We start from the raw sequence: 19107 nt of genomic DNA, 5'->3' as shown, positions 1-19107 counted from the left end.
GATTTTAAGGAATTGCTGCACACATGGATGTTTTATAATTTCAATTGCTTCACATAGGTTGATGATGTCTTCCAATAAATTTTGGGGGGAAAAAAAGGATAACAATGATTGCATGCACTGTTACTATGTACCTGCAAGATCAGTAAAACACTGATTTTTGTGCTCCTTATCTCCGATACCTCCACAAATTCAGCAGAATCTGGGATCTGAAAGGAAATCAAGCATGTGTTCCTGAGGAAAGGGAGTCCTGAGTTCTTTAGGTTCTATTACATTGTATGGAAGCATTTATTGATGATTTAAAAGAGAATAGATGATATGAATATAATGCAATTTAATGTCACTTTACTGTCATATTTGTTGGTCCATTTTATTAGTTATTGTTTTAATATAATTTTGTTGTTTAATGTGACTTAATATTCAGTAATTTCTTCTCATTTGTAATTTACTCTCCTCAATCCCTGTCCTTTGCTCATTACCATCATCCTTTTACATCATCATTACCCTATCATCCTCATCACTGCTAACTGCTTCAGTCTATGGAGGTAACCACAGCATGTGCTGTCATTATTTTATGTTGTCTTCTGGAATCATTAGTCGTTGCCTTGAACTATGCTGTGTTGTGTGTACTTAAAGTTGTGTTGTATGTATATAGTGTGAACTTAGTTATCTTTATCCACAAATTAAAAATGTAGAACAAAGTGGCCAGAACTTTCTTCAAAGGTTCCAGAGAGAATATTAAAGAATTACATATTTGCATTTAACTTACTAATGTCACCCTTTCTGTGATGTCCTGAAGGAAATTGCTTTGTATTAAGCAATTCTGCAAATGGTGACATTGAATTATTTTTATTCCATTTGCTGGAAGCATTGTATGCACTGGCTTCATAAGCTGAGAGATCTCTTAGCAGTATGGGTTTCAGAAAGCAATCCTATAATTAGACAGCTCAAGCAGTGTTTTGCAAACCAGTACATCTGGATAATACATCTCACCTGGGAAGCTGGTAGGAGAAACAGGGAACTTTTATTACTCAATGTCTCTTTCATCACAAACAACATACAGTGAAAGTATTGCCCTTCCCCCTCATGCGGCTTTCTGATGTCTCCTGAATAGAGCTTTCTATGGATACTCATGAGATTGTGTCATTTTTAGAACATCTTATCTCTTATATCTGTCACATTTTAAGTATTAACTTAAACATCATGTCATGTGATCTATTTCACTTGAGATCTATTTTATTATCGGAGGTCCTGAAGCAGTTTCATGCCCTGCCTATCTGTTGTTACCCTTGCAATAATTCATCTTGTCTTTTTCTTAATATCTAATCATCTGTTTATTTGACAGCTGTTTCAATCAGCTGCACAGAGTCTGCTGCTCATGACAACAGTAGCAATGCCAGTCTTCAGCAGAAAGAATGAAACAGTGAGTACCATTCATCATCCCCTCTGCTCAGCCTTAGCTTGTATATACTTGTTATTGTTAAACATCAGACAATAGCAATGCAAACGACACAAATATCACCTTGGGAATTGATTTAAAACACATTGATACATAGCTTTCCCTCACATTTAAATACATGGAGTAAAATTCACAATAGGTTAGATTGTACATAATCAGTTCTTTAATCGTGAAAAATGACAATAAAAAGCATTTCAGATACAGTTCAAGCTTTCTGATTGTTCTTGAGTGATTCCAACCAGTCCACTGCTCAACCCCAGTGATATAAATTTTCCAAAATTTCCCCAGCTAATGCTGAAAGACTACAAACATCTGCTGAACTACCAACACCCATGATCCTTGCTGCTGGAAACCACTAAACAACTTTGTCCCAGTGTTTCCAAATCCCAGATTCATCCATACTGCTGAACACTAGCAACTCTCAATGGACTAAAACAAACTGAGATCCTCAATTTCCTGCCCTAGATCATACCTTGAATCTTATGAAATGCATGGCTGCCCAGATCATTAAGCATGCCAATCTTTAGAACACCATTCCCTAACCAGGCTTCCCTAACCAGGTACTGAGTAACAAACAATAGAATATTGTTAAGGGATTACAGTATGTTGGTGATGGACACCAAACAGATGATGTGCTAATGGAGTCCACCTGTTTCAAAGTCTGGTCTTAGCACAGTTTCATAATTTGAACTCGCTCGTTTGTGTTGAACCAGAATCGCACAAATTTGTCACCCTTGCACTGATTAAAATCAATTTGTATGTAGCATCTTCACAAGTCTACCATAAAAATCTTGCAATATTTTCCATGTTCTCCTCAAACATCCATTAGAGATGATTATGAGGAGAAACTTCTTTTAGTCATTAACACTAAGTAGATTCAGATCATCAACTGCTGGTTATACTTATCCTGCACATTCATTTCTATTAAAGCCACTGGATCTAAATGTGTAATGTATGTCCTCCCAGCGTCTAATACTTTGTATGTGTGATTCACATGTGCTCAAAGATAAATTTCTTCTCTATTGCCTTTAGGCAGCATTCAAAAATCTTCAGTAATGATTTGTCTATTCCTAATGAGTTAGTACAGATGGTACAGAGATATGATATAGGTATAGTATTAGTATAGGCTTTGGTACCAGCCACCAAAATTCTGGGCAGCCTCATTAGTGGGCAATGACAAACAACTCAAGTGTCAATCAGCCCCTTAATGCTCCTCCACTGGTGGATTTATAGTGCATATTTCAGCTCCTCTACCAAGAAGGAATGTTGTGCTAAACGTGGACAAAATTGACATTTCAGTTCAAAACCATACCTTGGTCATTGAAAAACTTCATTACTACAGATAGGAGCCAGCAAAATTCACTCTTTACGTTTGTAAAAACAGTTTTAAAATTTAGTATCCCTGTGAATTCTTGACCCTTTTTCACTGGCATGAGTTTGGCATAGTAAGTTCCAGTGACCTTTTTATCTATATCAGGTATCTGGGATCAGAGTTTTGTGCTCCGGTGTGTTACTCTAGAAAAGCAAATATCTGCAGATACTAAAAATCTAAAATAAAAACAGAAAATGCTGGAGGTACTCAGCAGGTCAGGCACCATCTGTGAAAAGAGAAACCAAGTTAATGTTTCAGGTCAAAGGCCCTTTCTTAACTCATTTTCTCTTCTTGATCTGCTGAGAGTTTTCAGCATTTTCTATTTTTGTTTCAAGTTTTCAACATCTGCAGTTTATGTTTTGAAATTTTTTAATAATTATTGAGTATGCCTCAGCTGGACAATCCTGGGCATTACATACCAGGAAAAAGGCTAAAATCTTGGAAGGAGTATAAAGGAGGTTCATTGCGATGTAACGGGGATGAAGGACTTAAGAGGCTGGAAAAGTTACAATTGCTTTCCTTGGGAAGAAGGTTAAAAAGAAGTAAATGGATGGTTATGAGATAATAGATTTTGCTGGAACATATAGAGAAAAGCTCTTCTGGTTAGTGGAATAAGATATGGGCATAGATTCATAACCATTGCTAAAAGATATGGAGAGGAGATTAAATATATTTTCCATTAGTAAGTTGTTAGTATTTGGAATGTTCTACCTGAAAAGATGGTGAAAATTAAATCAAGGAATATGGTGTTAGTGCAGGAAAGTGATGCTGAGGTAAAAGATCAGCCATAATCTTATTGAATGGTGGAGCAGGCATAAGGATTGCAAGACTACTGGTCTTTCTACTTAAAAATTAATTTTCAAAGCAAGTTGGTTCTTGAGAATGACAAACTTGATAGGGAAGTGGTCAAAATGCAGGATGTGGGAATAAGCACAACTACTCTTTAAAAGTGCCAGCATAGACATTTTGGTTGTTCTTCTTTGACTTTATATTTTTACAATCCATCCACCTGCAACAATGCAGGGAAATTCCAGATTAGTGTAATGCTTGCACGCCTTCTATTTTTTCACATCCTTGCCAAATGCTTCATATCTTTCACTGTTTCCCTCAACATTAGGCATCTCCTTAGTGCTTCCAAGGTTGCAATTAATGGTGTACTGGCCATCTCTCCTGGATTCCTCAACCCCAGAACACTAGCATCCATGCCTCAGTCTTGTCAATGGCTCCAAAAAGTAATTTCTCTTATGCACCCCATGGTTCTTTATTCTATACATTCTCTAAGGTGGCAACCAACTTAGATTTAACCCACTGTATGCATCTTATGAAGCATTCAAGGTCAAATGACCACTGCATTTTATAATAGTAGCAATAAAGATGATAAAGGTAGTGATTTTAAGTCTGCTTGGTTCCTTGCTTAACATTCCCTCTCATAATAATTCTGCAGAGAGCGCATGGAATTCTCCTGGGAGTTGCAGGTTCAGATGTTCCACTGAGAGAACTATTGAAACTAGCTCCAAGGTATAAGGTAGGTTGTCAACTGTATCAATGCTTTTCATGTTTGGAATATAGTCAGGAAGGATACTTGAAAAATATTGAAGCTCCACATAGTTAATGAATTGCATTGTTTTCTTTCATTGCCTAGATAAGCAGAAATGAGTAGTTTCCGGTTTAATAATTAAGCGGAAAATAGATATCAGGAATGCTCTACTGCATCATACATTTCAGGGGTTGTTTCAGACTTTTATACATCTTATAGAGTCATAGAGTTATGTAGCACGGAAACAGGCCCTTCGACCCATCTTGTCTATGCTGACCAAATTGCCTACCTAAGCTAGTCCCTGTTTGCCTGAATTTGTCAAATCTGAACCTGGTGGTGTGGGACTTCAGGCTTCTGTACCTCCTGCCAGATTGCCCCTAAGCTAGTACCGTTTGCCTGCATTTAGCATCCCTCTAAACCTTTCCTATCCATGCCTAAATGTCTTTTAAATATTGTAATTGAACACACCTCTACCACTTTCTCTGGCAGTTCATTCCATATACCCACCACCCTCTGTGTGAAAAACATGTCCCTCAGGTCCTCTCTAAAGTTTTCCCCTGTCACTTTAAACCCATCCTACCCTGGGAAACACACTGAGACCACTCAGCTTATCTATGCCCCTCATAACTTTATATACCTCTAGGTTACCCCTCAGACTCCTATACTCCAGGCAAAAAGCTCCAACCTATCCAGTCTCTCCTTATAACTCAAACCCTCCAGTCCCATTAATATCCTTGTGAATCTTTTCTGCACCCTTTCCAGCTTAATGACATCCTTCCCAGAGCTAGGCAACCAGAGCTGCGCACAATACTCTAAGTGTTGTCTCACCAACGTCTTGTACAGTGTAACATGACGTTCCATTGAGTACTCAATGCCCTGACTGATGAAGGCAAGGATGCCAAATGCTTTCTTCACTATCCTGTTAGTTTCATCTACCCTATTAGTGTCACCACTTTTGGAGAACTATGTACCTGTACCCTTAGGTCTCTCCGTTCTACAACACTCTACAAGGCCCTACCTTTTACTGTGTAAATCCTGTCCTGGTTTAACTTACCAAAATGCAACACTTTGCACTTGTCCGAGATAAATTCCATCTGCCATCCCTTGGCCTACTTTCCCAGGATCTAGATCCTGTTGTAATCTTAGATAACTTTCTTCACTGTCCACTATACCACAAAATCTGGTGTAATCTGCAAACTTACTATCCAAGTCACATTCTCATCCAACTTGTTAATATAGATGACAAACAACAGTGGACCCAGCACGGATCTCTGTGGCATACCACTGGTCACAGGCCTGCAATCTAGAAAACAGCCCTCCACTACCACTCTCTGACTCCTGTCAACAAGCCGATTTTGTATCAAACTGGCTAGCTCACCCTGGATCGCATGTGATCTAACCTTCTGGACGAGCCTACTATGTGGGACCTTGTCAAAGACCTTGCTAAAAGTCCACGTAGACTATGTGTACTGCCCTGCTCTCGTCAGTCCTCTTTGTCATCAAAAAATCAATCAAATTTGTGAGACACAATTTCCCATGCACAGAGCCACCCCTAATCAGTCTTTGCTCTTTCCAAATTTAGGTAGATCCTGTCCCTCAGAATCCCCTCCAGTAACTTTCCCACCACTGATGTTAGGCTCACCAACCTGGCTTGTCTCTGTAGCCCTCCTTAAATAAAGGAACAACATAAGCCACCTTCCAGTCTTCCGAAACCTCACCTGTGGCTAATGATGATACAAGTATCTCTGCCAGATGACCTTCTCCACCATAAATACAGACGAGAAATTGTTTATTTGAAACTTTGTCCATCTCTTGTGGATCACACATAGATGACCATATTGATCCTTAAGGGGACCTATTCTTTCTCTAGTTGCCCTCTTGCTGTTAATACCCTTATAGAATTTTTTAGGATTCTCCTTTACCATATCTGCCAAAGCTATCTCATGTCTCTTTTTGCCTCCTGATTTTCCTTTCAGCTGTACTCCAACTCATTATGCTCTTCAAGGGATTCTTTTGATCCCAGCTGTCTATACCTGAGATATATCTCTTTCTTTTTAGAGCCTCAATATCCCTTGTCAGCCAGGGTGTCCTAATTCTGCCAGCCTTACCTTTCACTCTAACAGGAACGTGCTGACCCTGAACTGTCCCTATTTCAGTTTTAAAAGCCTCCACTTGCCAGACATCCCTTTACCTGCAAACAGCCTCTCCCAATCAATCTTTACAAGTTCCTGTCTAATGCCATCAAAATTAGCCTTGCCCCAATTTAGGACTCTAACTTGTGGATCAGTCTTATCTTTTTCCACAACTATTTTAAAACTAATAGAATTAGAGTTACTGATCCCAAAGTGCTTCCCCACTGACCCTTCAGCCATGTGTCCTGCCTCAATTCCCAAGAGAAGGTTGAAAATTGCCCCCTCTCTAATCCGGCCATCTACTTGTTGCATAAGAAAACTTTCCTGGACACAATTAACAAATTCTGCCCCATCCAAGCCCTTAGAACTATGGCAGTTCCAGTCAATATTAGGGAAGTTAAAATCACCTGCTATTACAACCATATTATTTCTACAGCAATTTGCCATCTCCCTACATATTTGCTCTAACTCCTGCTGAGTATTGGGGGCCCAAAGTACAATCAATGAAAGAGATCACCTGTTTTTTATTTCTAAGTTCTATTCATATAGCCTCACTAGATGATCCCCCAGGAATATCCTAAGTACTGCCATGATGTTCTCCCTAATCAAAAGTGCAACTCTACCTCCTCTCTTACCTCCACCTGTATTATGCCTGTAGCATCTGTAGCCTGGAACATTGAGCTGTCAATCTTGCCCATCCCTCAACCATGTTTCTGTAATAGCTATAATATCCCAGTCCCTCAATGTCAGCAAAACAGAAGAGCTGGTCATTGACTTCAGGAAGCGGGGTGGAACACACGCCCCTGTATGTATCAGTGATGCTAAGGCGGAGATGGTTGAGAGCTTCAAGTTTCTAGGTGTCACCAATAGCTTGTCCTGGTCCAATCACGTAGACGCTATGGCCAAGGAAGCACACCAGTGTCTCTACTTCCTCAGAAGGCTAAGAAAATTTGGCATGTCCCCGTGGACCCTCACGACTTTTTATAGATGCACCATAGAAAGCATCCTATCCGGATGCATCACAGCTTGGTATGTCAATTGCCCTGCCGAAGTCCACAAGAAATTGCAGAGAATTGTGGACACAACTAAGTCCATCATGAAAACCAACGTCCCCTCCATGGACTCGGTTTACACTTCCCGCTGCCTCAGGGAAGCAGCCATCATAATCAAAGACCCCTCCCACCCTCTCATTCTCTCTCTTTCCTGCTTGCATCAGGCAGAAGATACCCAAGTTTGAAAACACACACCACCAGGCTCAAGGACAGCTTCTACCCTGCTGTTATAAAACTCATGAATGGTCCTCTTGTACAATAAAGATGAACTCTTGTCCTCAGTCTACCTCGTCATGGCCCTTGCCCCTTACTGTATACCTGCGCTGCACTTTCTTCGTAACTGTAACACTATATTCTGCATTCTGTTATTGCTTTTCCCTTTCTACTACCTCATGTTCTGAAATGATCTCTATGGATGGCATGCAAAACAAAGCTTTTCACCTATTAGGGCATGGATAGGTAATTACCAATTACCTATCCATGCACTGAGTTCATCTGCCTTACCTGTCATGCTTCATGCATTAAAATAAATGCAGTTCAGTCTCTCAGACCTTCCTTGCTCCCTGTCCTGCACCTGTATGTGCTGCCTATTGAACTTATTTGCTTTAATTTCCATATTTGGCTCAACTTACTAATCTGCCATAATACTGCTTTGGATCTCACAACCTACCAGGCTAGTTTAAACCCTCCTGAGTGACTCGCGCAACTCTCTCCACCAGGATATTGGTCCCCCTTCAGTTCAGGTACGACCCATCCCACTTGTACAGGTTACTTCTGCCCCAGAAGAGATACCTATGGTGTAAGAACCTGAGTCCCTCCCTCCTGCACCAGCTCTTCTGCCACGCATTCATCTGCCTTTTCTTACCCTCACTAGTGCCAGGCACTGGGTAGAATCCAGAGATTACAAACCTTGAGGTCCTGCTTTTTAACCTTCTGCCTATATTCATTCTGCAGGACCTCATTCCTTTTTCTACCAATATCATTGGTAACGATGAGTACAATGATCTCTGGCTGATCACCCTACCCCGTGAGAATGTTCCACAGCTGCTCGCAGACCTCCTTGACCCTGGCATTCAGGAGGCAACATACCATCCTGGAGTCTTGCTCATGGCCACAATACCTCCTGTCTGTCCCCCAGCTCTCCCTTTCTCCATCCTCCTATGTTGTGCATCAGAGCCAATCATTGTGCCACAGACCTGGTTGCTGCTACTGCTCTCCTCTGAAAGGCCATCCCTCCTAACAGTAACCAAAATGATATACTTGTTACTGAGGGGGAGTGGTCACAGTTTTGAACAATTGAGTGCACTTTTTTTTTCATTTTAAAATAATGTCTTTCCAGAAGAATGGGTGAGACCTTTTGAGGAGGTGGTAGACTTGGCTTTCCCAGAGGCTTTCTCAAGTCATTTTGAAGAAATATAAATATACAATCAACAGCTTGATTAGAACACCTGATGGTGAACAAGCTTTCAGATCACTAATGAACTGTTTTATATTTCATATGTTATTGATTTATATTCAAAAAGTGGGAAAACTGAAGTCTTACTTGGCTTACTTAGATTTTCACCAGATCCACTGGTTCCAGCTTATCAGAAAGGCACCTCAATAGCCAATTTTTCCTTTCATTGAGACACTTGCTCATTTCATGCAACCATACTTGTGTGCCAATGCCTCTCCTCTTTATTGTAATTTTGCATTCGTCCTTTTCCCCTCCATTTAACATGACACTGTTACCCTATTTCATGTGGTTCTCCTACCTCATCTCCCCAACCAGGAGCTTTAAAAATTTAGCTAGGGCTACTTTTGGCCACTTTCTTTCCTCGCTTCCCCCCCCCCCCCCCCCCCCACCAACTCATCACCACTTGTCCAGCAAATTTACCTTTGAGTCCATATTTTCCTAGCAACTTGCCTCCTGTTATTGCTGCCGTAAATGAATTAATTTTCACAGTAATCCTCACCCACATTGAGCTATGGTAGTATTCAGCCACTCACAGGAGCAGCAACATGGGTGTGGACAATCCCAGTAACAGTTATTTTAGATATGAAGGCAGGTAGGGCCCCCTTAAGTTCTGACTCTGCATGAAACATAAGCAATAGATATGCACACAGCATTTTGAAATAATCTTTAACAATAGATTGGAATAAATCAACAGGGAGCACTATCTATTGTTGCAACAAAATGCAAATGCATTCTTCTCCCAAACAGTCTAGACTATTAACTCTGTGTGAATGCAGGTTAAAAAGAGAGAAGAAAAAATTTACTTGAGTGAATTTTCCTTCACTGTTGTGTCACAGCTGTTTTAAATTGTTCTCCCCTTTATCATATTTATCATGCAGCTTGGAGTCCACGGTTATGCCTTTCTGAATACCAATAATGGTTATATACTTGCTCATCCTGATCTCCGACCGTTAGTAAGTGATTTTAATCATTCTATTTTGATGCAAACAAATTTGTAGAATGGGAAAGAATTATTTTAATGAGAGGAGATGTTTTAGAGTGGGTGGGCTTTCTGATCACATTCTAAGTAAGAGTGGTGCTTAATGACACAAGTTGAAACAGAACCTGTCTTTATACAGTCTGCAATTGCCGTTTAAAAAGACAATGCATTTACACACTGAACAATCAAAGAAAGGAATGAATATCTGTTTTAAACTTTGCGTAGAGGAAGTGCTTCCTTTGGCACCAGGGCTGGCAATTCTAATGGATTGTTTAATAAGATTTAAAGAATGATATCCTATGCTCTCTGAACAAGCAGGGAGGAAAATATGCAAAGTGGTAAAGTTCACCTTGTAACTGCCACAACTTTAATTTCAACTTTCACTAAAATTAGGGTGAACAACACCTCCCCTTGGAATTCTTCCCCCCGTCCCAAATTTTGTCAGGTCAATCACTTTCACAATATCAGTCAGTGCAAGACAGCATGAGGATATTTTGAGAAACAACTTACATTTGTAGATTGGGAAATCCACTTCCCAGCATTAATAGTGGAGAGAGATTCATTCTTCTCCAGGGATGAATGTACATACAGAGCTAAAAGACACAGTAAAGACACAAAATATTGAAAGATTATTTTGCAAGCAGATTCCAGTAGTCACTTTCACTCTTACTTTCATTATCTAATATTCACATATTTTCAAACACATAGAAAGATGTTCATGATCTCCCAGAGCTCTGCAGGTCAGTTGATTGGTACGAGCACATGTTTGCTGGACGATGGAGGCAGATTCATCCCGTGGAAGCAAGTACAGAGTGCCTCAGTTGGTCAAGCCATATTAACTAGAGAAGTTGTAACCTAGAGAACAGATGATTGATGGAAAGAATTGGAATTGGTTTGTTATTGTCACATGTACCAAGGTACAGTGAAAAACTTGCCTTGCATACCATTCATACAGATCAATTCATTACAGTGCATTGAGGTAGTACAAGGTAAAACAATAACAGAATGCAGAATAATGTGTAACAGCTACAGAGAAAGTGCAGCGAAGGTAGACAATAAGGTGCAAGGTCATAAAGAGGTGGATTGTGTGGTCAAGAGTCCATGTTATTGTACTAGGGAACCGTTCAATAGTCTTATAACGGCGGGATAGAAGCTGTCCTGGAGCCTGGTGATATGTGCTTTCAGCAGACACAAGAGATCACCAATTATTATGAAATGCATGGAATTTTCAATACTATTAACTCTCAGGGAGCCAAGGACAGAGAGGTAGCTAGCGTCCACTGGAAGGAACACTTTGAAGATCTCAACCAAAATTCTGCCGTTGATGGAAGCGTCTTCACTCAATTCCACAGTGAACTACCTATAACAATCTCAGTGGTACACTAGCCAGGCAAGAGGTTGAAAGAGCCATCCAGTAGCTAAAATACAACAAAACCTCTGGAGCAGTGAACATCCTTAAATCATGATGATGAAGTATTTCTGCCTGAAATCCATGACCATATCTCCCTCATCTGGGAAGGGCAGGGCATGCTAGGGGATCTCAGATGATATAATTATGACCAGCTTCAAGAAAAAAAGTCAAGGCCATTTGCAATAATTACAGAGAGATCTCTCTGCTATCTCCAACAGGGAAAATCATTGCAATGATTCTCCTCTACTAATGGCCAAAGAACATTTCACAGATTTTGTCACAATGTACGTGGTTTTAACTCCCTAATAAACCCAAGAAAAATGTAGACAGCAACAATAACTACCATACGTAGCATTTTATAGCCTCAAATAAACCTTTAACACTGGAGGTTAAAAGAGTCAAAAGAGATTGTGTAGAATCGTTTGAAATTTGACTGACCTCAGAAACTCATTATCATTTTATGTCTGCAGCATGATGACATGCGAGTGATAATCCTAATCAGTATGTATCCACTGAAGATCCTATCTCATTGCAAACCAGGGTCAAGCAAAGCTGTGTCATTGTATGAACCCTCTTTTCATTTTTCTTCACTGAAGTGCTGCATCTTACCCCAAAGAAGCTTCCCTTTGGAATGTATAAAATGCAAACTGTTCAACCTTCTTCATCTCCATTCTAGGAGAAAGATTACTGCAACCTCAATGATTGACTTACAGTATGCAGAAACCTTTTGTGTATGTAGACATTTGGAGACTTAGTTACATGCTATCATTAACTCCCTCACTGAAACATGTGAAAGGATGGGCTTTTCACTAAGGCAAAGATCCTCTATTGACCTACACTTGCCATACACAATACTGCTCCCCAGCAATAAAGGTCCATGGTGAAACCCTGAAAAGATGGATTACTTTTCATAGCATGGGAACCTCCTTTAAGCAAACGCATGCATCAGTGATGAAACACAACACTACCCCCAGTGCATCAGCACAGCCTTTGGCTGACTGGTGAAAGACCTCTTATCTGGAACCAAAATTGCAGTGCACTGAGAAACACTCGGCTCTGAGCTCAGTCATGGCAAGAGATTTCCAGGAAGACAGAAAACATTTCACACATATTCTTTCAGTCTACCTGGAAAAAAAGTAACATCCTCATCAGCCTATGGAAATCCCTAGCCCATGACTCCTCAAAATGGAGAAGGAGCATCTGGGAAGGTACTGAGCAGCTTGAGCCTCTATAATGGAAGTATGTGAAGGCTAACCCACCCACTTACCTCGTCAAGCTCTTCTTGATGCCACTGTGGCAAAGTCTGTGGATCCTATGTAGGATTCTTCAGCTGCATCAGAACCCACAGAACTGGAATGGAAGCAAGTCATCCTTGACTTCAATGGGACTACTAAGAAGAAAATGCATGCTTTTATAGATATTTCCATTTAAATATATATTAACCAATTTACATAGTGGAAGTTAAAAATTGCTTTCCCAAAATGAAATTTCTAACCTATAAGGTATAAACTGTGAAACAGATCTTGAGATTCTTGAATAAATTCAGCTGTATGTTTTGCTGCTGTTGGTGATTGGGATAAATTATAGCAGGTTTAGTGAACACTGAGTGTCAATGATGTCCAATAAGTTGTCCTCAAACAGCATTCTAAAGTGATAGCTCAGCATCTTATCGGCATCCCCTTGTGATGAAGACAAGTTGATAACTGGTCAATTGCAATATGAAAGGCTTCATTGCCTGGCTTCCTTCAAGTGAAGTTCATATTCTCCTAATTCATCAGTTTTCATCTTTAGATGTGAGTCAACTGGGTTTGATGATTTTGTGAAATAGCCTTGCATGTGTTTTAACACAATTTTCAAAATCCTAAAACTGATCACACAAGGAAGCCACAAATGATTAAAGTGATTGCAATAACTGAGCAAGTGTATTCAGACCTATGTCACTTTTCTGTGGTTTCATACTGCTCATTTAAAACTGTTTAAGAATGGTGTCCCAATTGTATCACCTTGTTCTGAAGGGAAGTGGCTACCACTCAAGGGTCATGTGACTAGTATTTTTCGACAGGTCTTGTCGGGCTTGTTGAATTGTGTTGTAGTTTTAACATAGCATTCATGCAATCTGCAAATAATCCATGTCATGTTTGACAGATTTCTGAATATCAAGAGTGATACACTCATTCTGGCAAACCTCTTTCCAGCAATGAGTGAAGTTCAGCAGGGGAAAAAGATGTTTGAACAGCTGTTATTAATACTATTAAATCCCAATAAATTTAAAAAATGAACAGCCAAAGAATGTAGCAAATATTTGCATTTAGTCATTTACATGTGCCTACAGAATGTTGTTACACCCCAATATTAGAGTCATAGATTCATACAGCATGGAAACAAGCCCTTTGGCCCAACTCATCCATGCTGACTGTGTTGCCCAGTGAGTTAGTCCCACCTGCCCGTGTTTGGCCCATATCCCTCTAAACCCCTCCCATCCATGTATTTATCTAGATGACTTTTAAATGTGCTAATGTGCCCACCTCAACCACTATTTCTGGCAACTCATTCCAAATATGCACCACCCTTTGCATGAAATAGCTGCCCCAGATGTCCCTTTTAAATCTCTCGCCTCTGATCTTAAACCTATGCCCTCTTGTTTTTAGCACCTCCTCCCTGGTAAAAAGACTTTGTGCTTTCACCCTGTCTATGCCCCTCATGATCTTATACACCTCTATCAGGTCACCCCTGAATCTCCTACATTCCAGGGACTAAAGTCCTAGTCTACACAACCTTTTCTTGTAACTCAGGCCCCCAAGTCCAAGCAACATCCTGGTAAATCTTTTCTGCACTCTTTCCAGTTTAATAACATCTTTCCTATAATAGGGTGACCAAAACTGTACATAATACTCGAAGTTTGGCCTCACAAATGTCTTGTATAACTGCATCATAACTTCCCAACTCCTACACTCAATGCCCTGATTGATGAAGGCCAGCATGCCAAATGCTGCCTTCACCACCCTATCTACCTGTGACACCGCTTTCAGAGAACAGTGCACTTGCACTCCTAGGTCCCTCTCTTCCATTAATATTCCCCAGGGTCCTAACATTCATTGTATAAGCCCTACGCTGGATTGATGTCCCAAAATGCGATACCTCACATTTATCTGGATTGAAAGCCATTGACAATCCTCAGCCCACATACCTAGCTGATCAAGATCCCCCTGTAATTTTTCATAACCTTCTACACTATCTACAACACCACCTATTTTAGTATCATCTTCAAACTTACTAACCATGCCTTGTACACTCACATCCAAATCGTTTATATAAATTACAAACAACAAAGGTCCCAGCACCGACCCCTCGTGGCACACCACTAGACCCAGGCCTCCAGCCTGAGAAACAACCCTCAACCATCACCCTCAACCATCACCCTCTGCTTCCCACCACTGAGCCAATTATGAATCCAATCCATTATATCCCCCTGGATCCCATGCGATCTAACCTTCTAGACTAGCCTGCCATGAGGGACCTTGGCAAAGGCCTTGGTAAAGTCTGTACAGACAACATCCACTGCCCTACCTTCATCTACCCTCTTGGTTACCTCCTCAAAGTACTCCCAAGAGATTTGTCAGACGTGACTTCCCATGCACAAAGCTGTGCTGACTGTCCCGAATCAAACAGTGTCTCTCTAAATGTTGGTAGTTCCTATCCCTCGGAATCCCCTCCAGGAATTTACCCGCCACCGATGTCAGACTTGCCTACCCGCAGTTTACTGGTTTGTTTTTGGTACCACATCAGCCACTCTCCAGTCCTCTGGAATCTCACCTGTGGCCAGAGATGAAGCAAAAAAATCCCTGCAAGAGCCTCCGCAATTTCTTCTCTAGCTTCGCACAAGTCTGAGAATGCACCAGGTCAGGCCTTGGGATTTATCCACCTTAATGCAGTTTAAGGCCTCCAGTACCTCCTCCCTACTAATTCATATGTGGTCCAAGACAACACCACTCATTTTCCCCATTTCCTTAACTTTCATTTTTTTTCCCCACAATAAAAACTGAAGAGAAATATTCTTTAAAAATCTCACCCATTTCCATTGATTCCACACACAGACGGCTATGCTGATCTTTAAGGGGACCTATTCTCTCCCTAGCCACCCTTTTACTCTTAATATACCTGTGGAACATCTTGGGATTTTGCTTCACCTTGCCTGCCAGATCCTTCTCATATCCTCATTTTACCCTCCTAACTTCTCTCTTAAGTGCACTCCTACACTTCTTGTAGTCATCAAGAGATTCACTAGTTCCCAATTGCTTATCCGCAGTGTATGTCTTCCTCTTTTTCTTAACTAGAGCCTCAATATCTTTTGTCAACTAGAGCTCCCTAAACCTGCCAGCCTTGCCCTTCACCCTAACAGGAACATGCAAGCCCTGAACTCTTGACATCACACTCTTAAAGGCTTCCCACTTGGCAGACGCTCCTTCCTCTACAAACAATCTCGCCCAATCAATCACTGCAAGATCCCACCTAATGACTCCAAAATTTCCTCTGCCCCAGTTCAGCACCTTAACTTGTGAGCTAACTGTATCCTTCTCCATAATTATTTTAAAACTAATAGAATTATGGTCACTGGATCCAAAGTGCTCGCTGATAGACACTTCTGCCACTTGCCCTATCTCATTCTTCAGGAGGAGGTCCAGTGTTGCACCCTCTCTAGTAGGCCCCTCTATATATTGATCAAGGAAGCTTTTCTGGACACATTTCACAAATTCCATTCCATCCAAGCTTTTCAGTCAATTTTAGGGCAGTTAAAATCTCCCATTAATACTACCCTATCATGCTTACAACTAGCTGCAATCTCTCTCTACATATCTGCTCCTCCAATTCCTGCTGACTATTGAGTTCTACCCATATGGCCTCACTGGATGATCCCCTAAGAATATCCTCTCAGGACCGTTGCTATGTCCTCTTTCATCAAGAAGGCAACTCCCCCTCCTGTCTTACCTGTATCTCTGTAAAATCTGTAGCATCTGTATCCTGAAACATTGAGCTGCCAGTCCTGCCCTCAGCCATGTTTCTGTTATGGCTATGATATCTCAGTCCCCAGAGCCAATCCACACCCTGCATTCATCTGCTTAACCTGTCAAGCCTCTTTCATTGAAATAAATGCAGTTTAAACCAATGGTCTTTCCTCTCCCTTCACTGTGCTCCTATCTATCCTGATGACTACATTTGCTCTCATTGGCTACACTATTATCCCCTGATTTCTCATCAACCACTCTACTGCTCAAGGCCCCACCCCAATGCCATTCTAGTTTAAACCCTCCTGAGTACCACTAGCAAATATCCCAGCCAGGATATTGGTCCCCCTCCAATTCAGGTGCAACCCATCTCTCTTGTACAGGTCACCCCTACCCCAGAAGAGATACAAATGATCCAAGAACTTGAATCCCTGCCCCCTGCACTAGCTCCTCAGCCACACATTCATCTGAGCTATCTTTCTATTTCTACCCTCACTAGCAAATGCCACTAGGAGTAATCCAGAGACTACTATCCTTGATGTCCTGCTCTTTAGGTTCTCTCCTACCTCCCTATATTCACTGCACAGGACCTTATCCCTCTTTCTACCTGTCGTTGTTACCAACATGCACCACCAACTCCTGCCGTTCACCCTCCCTCTTGAGAATGTTCTGCAGCCGCTCCAAGAAGTCCTTGACCCTGGTACCGGGGAGACAACACACCATCCTGGCATCTCTTTTATGGCCACAGAATCTCCTGTCTGTCCCCCTAACTATCAAGTCTCCTATCACTACCACCCTGCCTGACTTCTCCCTTATCCACTGAACTTCAGAGCCAGTCTCAGTGCCACCAACCTGGCTACTGCTGCTGTGCCCAGAAAGGTCACTCCCGGCCCAGCAATATTCAAAGGGGTATACTTGTTTCTGAGGGGAACAGCCATAGGGGGGCCCTGCACTGACTATCTCTTCCCCTTAGCTCTCCTAGTGGTCACCCAACTATCTGCAGCCTGCTCCTTGGGTGTGACCACCTCACTTGTCCATGATGCTCTCAGTCTCCCAGATGATCCTAAGTACATCCAACTCCAGCTCTAGTTCCTTAATGCAGTCGGCTTTACTAGCGTTGTCACATGATTGTCCACAGCAACAAGTTGTTCACAATTTCAAGTGCACTGTCGACATGGCTTACATCAGTATCCAATAACTCATTCTATAGTTTCCCCCTTTTGCTTTAACAAATCTCAGTGTGAATGTCAGCTGTTCAACCAGCGAAGTGAATATAGGGATTTAGGCAGAAGGTTTAAAAAGCAGGACCTCTAGGGTTGTAGTATCAGGATTATTCCCTAAATCTTGTGCTTGTGAGGGTAGGGATGGGAGGGTAAGACAAATGAATGTGTGGCTGAAGAGATGGTCCAGGCAGGAAGGTATAAACCAGTCTGGCCAGGGAGTGGAATCCACAGTAGTAGTGTATCAGATGAGAATGTTGAGGCAAGTATAGAGGTTAAAGCAAGCAAATCCAGTAGGTAGGCTGTGCAGGGTCAGGACAGGGAGCATGGAAGGTCTGATAGGCTAAACTGCATTTACTTTAATACAAGAAAGGTAAAGCAGATGGACTCAGAAGATAGATCAACACATGGGATTGTGATACCCTAGCTATTACAGAAACTTGGTTGAGGAATGAGCAGGTCTGGCAGCTCAATATTCCAGGGTACTGATGCTTCTGACTTGACAGAGGTAATGTAAGTGAGGAAGAGGAGTTGCGCTATTGATTAGGGAGAACATCACGGCAGTACGTGGAGAGAATATCCTAAGCTTTTGGGAAGTTGATACATGGAGACCACTTTGTAAGAGAGCTTTGATGCCTTTTGCACACTGTTGCTATGAACCATAATGGCAGCAAATTGAGATTGTGGGACAGCAGACAGAACTGCCACTGCAACAATCAGACAGTAGGTATGTGCTATTTGGATTGTTTTCAAAGCTGAAGTATCTGCTTTAGATTCTTCATTATGGTTGCCTCACAGATATACCAATGCAGGTGGCCACCCATTTCATATTGAAAAAAATGAGTTTCAAACTCTGTCAAAAGCCCAGTTATACTGGTGCTAGATTCCGACATGCTGCTTGACATTGAACACAAATGTCAAGACTTTCTACCACACTTTCCCATGTACCAAGTGCTTTGTTTTGTATATACATCTTCATTCTTCTTCATCTTCTAGTCCATTGAAGAACCTAACTAAGCCTTCTGTCCTAATGTGTTACCTTGCCTCACAGTCCCTGGGACCTGTGCTATTCTTGCCCCATGTCTTATCTGCAGTACACACATCCAGTGCTACCATGTATTGATCTCCCCCCGGTTAAATATCTGCAAGTCTATACACACTGTGAGATGTGATGTTGGTGGTAGGTGGGATGAGGTAAATTGAGCGGTGTCTGACTAGTAGAGCAGTTTATGTGGTATGGCATTTTCAGATGTAATCACTGATCTTGGCTACGTATGTGATGATGTTAATCTTTTTCTGGCTCTACATTCAAGCCTTTAATTTAGGCAATTATCAGTTCCCACAAATTTATCACTGTGTTTGGAGTAACTCCACTCTCCCTTAGGATAGATGACAAATCCCTATTTACATTTCCAGCATTATTCAAAAATCTAGGTGCCCACACTTTCCAATGGTTAGGCATACTTCCTAACAGAAACAAAAAGTACTA

General features: G+C 41.4%; 1 protein-coding gene across 1 annotated transcript in view; it reads left to right on the top strand.

Moving 5' to 3' along the window:
• Positions 1 to 19107, top strand: part of LOC127578541 (voltage-dependent calcium channel subunit alpha-2/delta-4-like) — a 343330-nt gene that overhangs the window by 104192 nt on the left and 220031 nt on the right. Inside the window, 3 exon segments of the mRNA XM_052030691.1 lie at positions 1343 to 1420; positions 4273 to 4353; positions 9884 to 9958. Of these exon segments, the coding sequence (XP_051886651.1) occupies positions 1343 to 1420; positions 4273 to 4353; positions 9884 to 9958 (234 nt within the window).

Source organism: Pristis pectinata, chromosome 15, assembly GCF_009764475.1.
Source record: "Pristis pectinata isolate sPriPec2 chromosome 15, sPriPec2.1.pri, whole genome shotgun sequence".
NCBI classification, from domain to species: domain Eukaryota; kingdom Metazoa; phylum Chordata; class Chondrichthyes; order Rhinopristiformes; family Pristidae; genus Pristis; species Pristis pectinata.
This window is presented reverse-complemented; position numbering and strand designations above follow the sequence as displayed.